General features: G+C 36.7%; 1 protein-coding gene across 1 annotated transcript; it reads left to right on the top strand.

The window, feature by feature from the left end:
- Positions 1–1202: 1202 nt before the first annotated feature.
- GPR160 (G protein-coupled receptor 160) lies at positions 1203–2219 on the top strand. The gene has a single exon (XM_012640189.1). The coding sequence runs from the start codon at positions 1203–1205 to the stop codon at positions 2217–2219; it is 1017 nt and encodes a 338-aa protein (XP_012495643.1).
- The last annotated feature ends 613 nt before the right edge of the window (positions 2220–2832 follow it).

Here is a 2832-nt window from a genome sequence, read left to right on the forward strand (position 1 = left end):
TCCTTTCTTTCCTTCCGTCCTTTCCTGATTTCTTCTTCTCTGACCTCTTTCTTCATCATCTCTTTTCCCTGCTTCAAAATGCATTTATCACTCCAGCATCAACTCCTTTTCCTGTGCCTTTACCTACTATGTCGTAATGTTCCCAGGTATCCATACTCAGTCCCTGCTCCTTCCCTGTATTCTCTCCTCTCTCCAGGCGCCATACCTGAAAGATCACATACAGAAGATAAATCCTTATCTTTCTTTCCTTCATCTGTGTTCTCATTATTTTTAGCTCAACCATCTGTTTTAAACCTCTGAGCTTCAGATTTAATGTGAATGAGCCTGTGGTTAAAGAGCTTTAAAAACTGCTATGTTAAAGGGCCGAATAAGTATAGCCTCTAAATTCTGGTGACAAAAATGGGGCTTGAGGTAATGTTGGGAGTCAGAGTGGGACCGCGCGGTGGCTCACGCCTGTAATCAATCCTAGCTCTCTGGGAGGCCGAGGCAGGCGGATTGTTTGAGCTCAGGAGTTCAAAACCAGCCTGAGCAAGAGCGAGACCCCGTCTCTACTAAAAATAGAAAGAAATTAATCGGACAACTAAAAATCTATAGAAAAAATTAGCCGGGCATGGTGGCGCATGCCTGTAGTCCCAGCTACTCGGGCTTGAGCCCAGGAGTTTGAGGTTGCTGTGAGCTAGGCTGACGCCACGGCACTCCAGCCTGGGCAACACAGTGAGACTCTGTCTCAAAAAAAAGGCTATCACTGGCTGTTTTGAGTATTACTATCAAGCTGCTATTTTAGGCATGGATTTAGGCTCCAGCAGATAAAAGTATTTTTTTCTCTTTACAAGTTATTAAAACCTACACTTATATAGGAAGGTAATAATTAATTTATATATAACATTTTGATTTAAAGATCTCAGAATTCTGGACCATCTAGGTCTCAGTAAATAACCAGAGTATACACATTAATTCTTCTTGATCATGTTCTATATTCTATAAGTATTATGAGAATATAATTCCTATATTTAATTATTTGCGAAAATGAACTAAATTAGATTTTTAAGAATAGAGGTGCTTGCTTTGTAAAGTTTCAAAATAGAGATAGCATCAAGATAACAAGATTTTCTTTTCACTTTTTTTGCAGGGATGGAAAATAAAGTGAAGCAGTGTTTTATCATGTGTATTTCATCAGGCCGTCTTGAAATTTAACTAAAAATATGACTGCTCTTTCTTCAGAGAACTGCTCTTTTCAGTACCAGTTAAATCAAACAAACCAGCCCCTAGATGTTAACTGTCTGCTATTTTTGATCATACTTGGGAAAATATTATTAAATATCCTAACACTAGGAATGAGAAGAAAAAACACCTATCAAAATTTTATGGAATATTTTTGCATTTCACTAGCATTTGTTGACCTTTTACTTTTGGTAAACATTTCCATTATATCCTATTTAAGGGATTTTGTACTTTTGGGCATTAGGTTTACTAAATACCACATCTGCCTATTTACTCAAATTATTTCCTTTACTTACGGCTTTTTGCATTATCCAGTTTTCCTTATAGCTTGTATAGATTATTACCTGAATTTCTCTAAAACAACCAAGCTTTCATTTAAGTGTCAAAAGTTATTTTATTTCTTTACAATAATTTTACTTTGGATTTCAGTCCTTGCTTATGTTTTGGGAGATCCAGCTATCTACCAAAGCCTGAAGGCACAGAATATTCATTCTTATCAGTGTCCTTTCTATGTTAGCATTCAGAGTTACTGGCTGTCATTTTCCATGATGATGATTCTATTTGTGGCTTTTATAACCTCTTGGTCAGAAGTTATCACCTTGGTACAGGCTATTAGGATAACTTCCTATATGAATGAGACTATCTTATATTTTCCTTTTTCATCCCAATCTAGTTATACAGTGAGCTCTAAAAAAATACTCTTGTCTAAGCTCATTGTCTGTTTTCTTGGTACCTGGTTACCATTTGTACTACTTCAGATAATTATTCTTTTATTTAAAGTACAGATTCCAGCATATATTGAGATGAACATTCCCTGGTTGTACTTTCTCAATAGTTTCCTCGTAGCTACAGTTTATTGGTTTAATTGTCACAAGCTTAATTTACGAGACATTGCGTTACCTGTGGATCCATTTGTCAACTGGAAGTGCTGCTTCATTCCATTTATAATTCCTAATCTTGGGCAAACTGAAAAGCCCATATCAATAATAATTTGTTAATATGTTGTCATATTAAAACTAATTAAAACAACTATAATAAGAATTGTGATTTTACAGACCAGGTGTGGTGGCTCACACCTGTAATCCTAGTACTTTGAGAGGCCAAGGTGGGATGATTGCTTGCGCTTAGGAGTTTGAGACCAGCCTGAGCAAGAGCGAGACCCCATCTCTACTAAAAATAGAAAAAATAGCCGGGCATTGTGGGGCGCACCTGTAGTCGCAGCTACTTGGGAGGCTGAGGCAGGAGAACTGCTTGAGCCCAGAAGTTTGAGGTTGCAGCGAACTATGATGACAGACACCACTACACTCTAACCAGGGTGACAGAGCCAGACTCTGTCTCAAAAAAAAAAAAAAAATCATTTTACAAATGGAAAAGAACTCATGACACATAAAGAAATGAACTGAAGCCGCCCCCCCAACTTTGATACCTTTTCAGAATGTGTCTTTCGGGCTGTGATATTATTTATTAAAATGTATTTTCTTTTAAAAACAATCTCAAGAAGTTTTTATACTTGTTTAAGAACACTGTGTATCACAAATATTAACTTGTTATTAACACAAAAGTGAAATGAGTTAACATTTGGCCATACTGATGTTTGTGTTACTCAAAAAA

Source organism: Propithecus coquereli, unplaced genomic scaffold (assembly GCF_000956105.1).
Source record: "Propithecus coquereli isolate 6110/MARCELLA unplaced genomic scaffold, Pcoq_1.0 Scaffold15, whole genome shotgun sequence".
Taxonomy (NCBI): Eukaryota; Metazoa; Chordata; class Mammalia; order Primates; family Indriidae; genus Propithecus; species Propithecus coquereli.

Coding starts and splice junctions, on each gene's coding strand:
- GPR160 (XM_012640189.1), top strand. CDS start 1,203: ATGACTGCTCTTTCTTCAGAGAACTGCTCTTTTCAGTACCAGTTAAAT.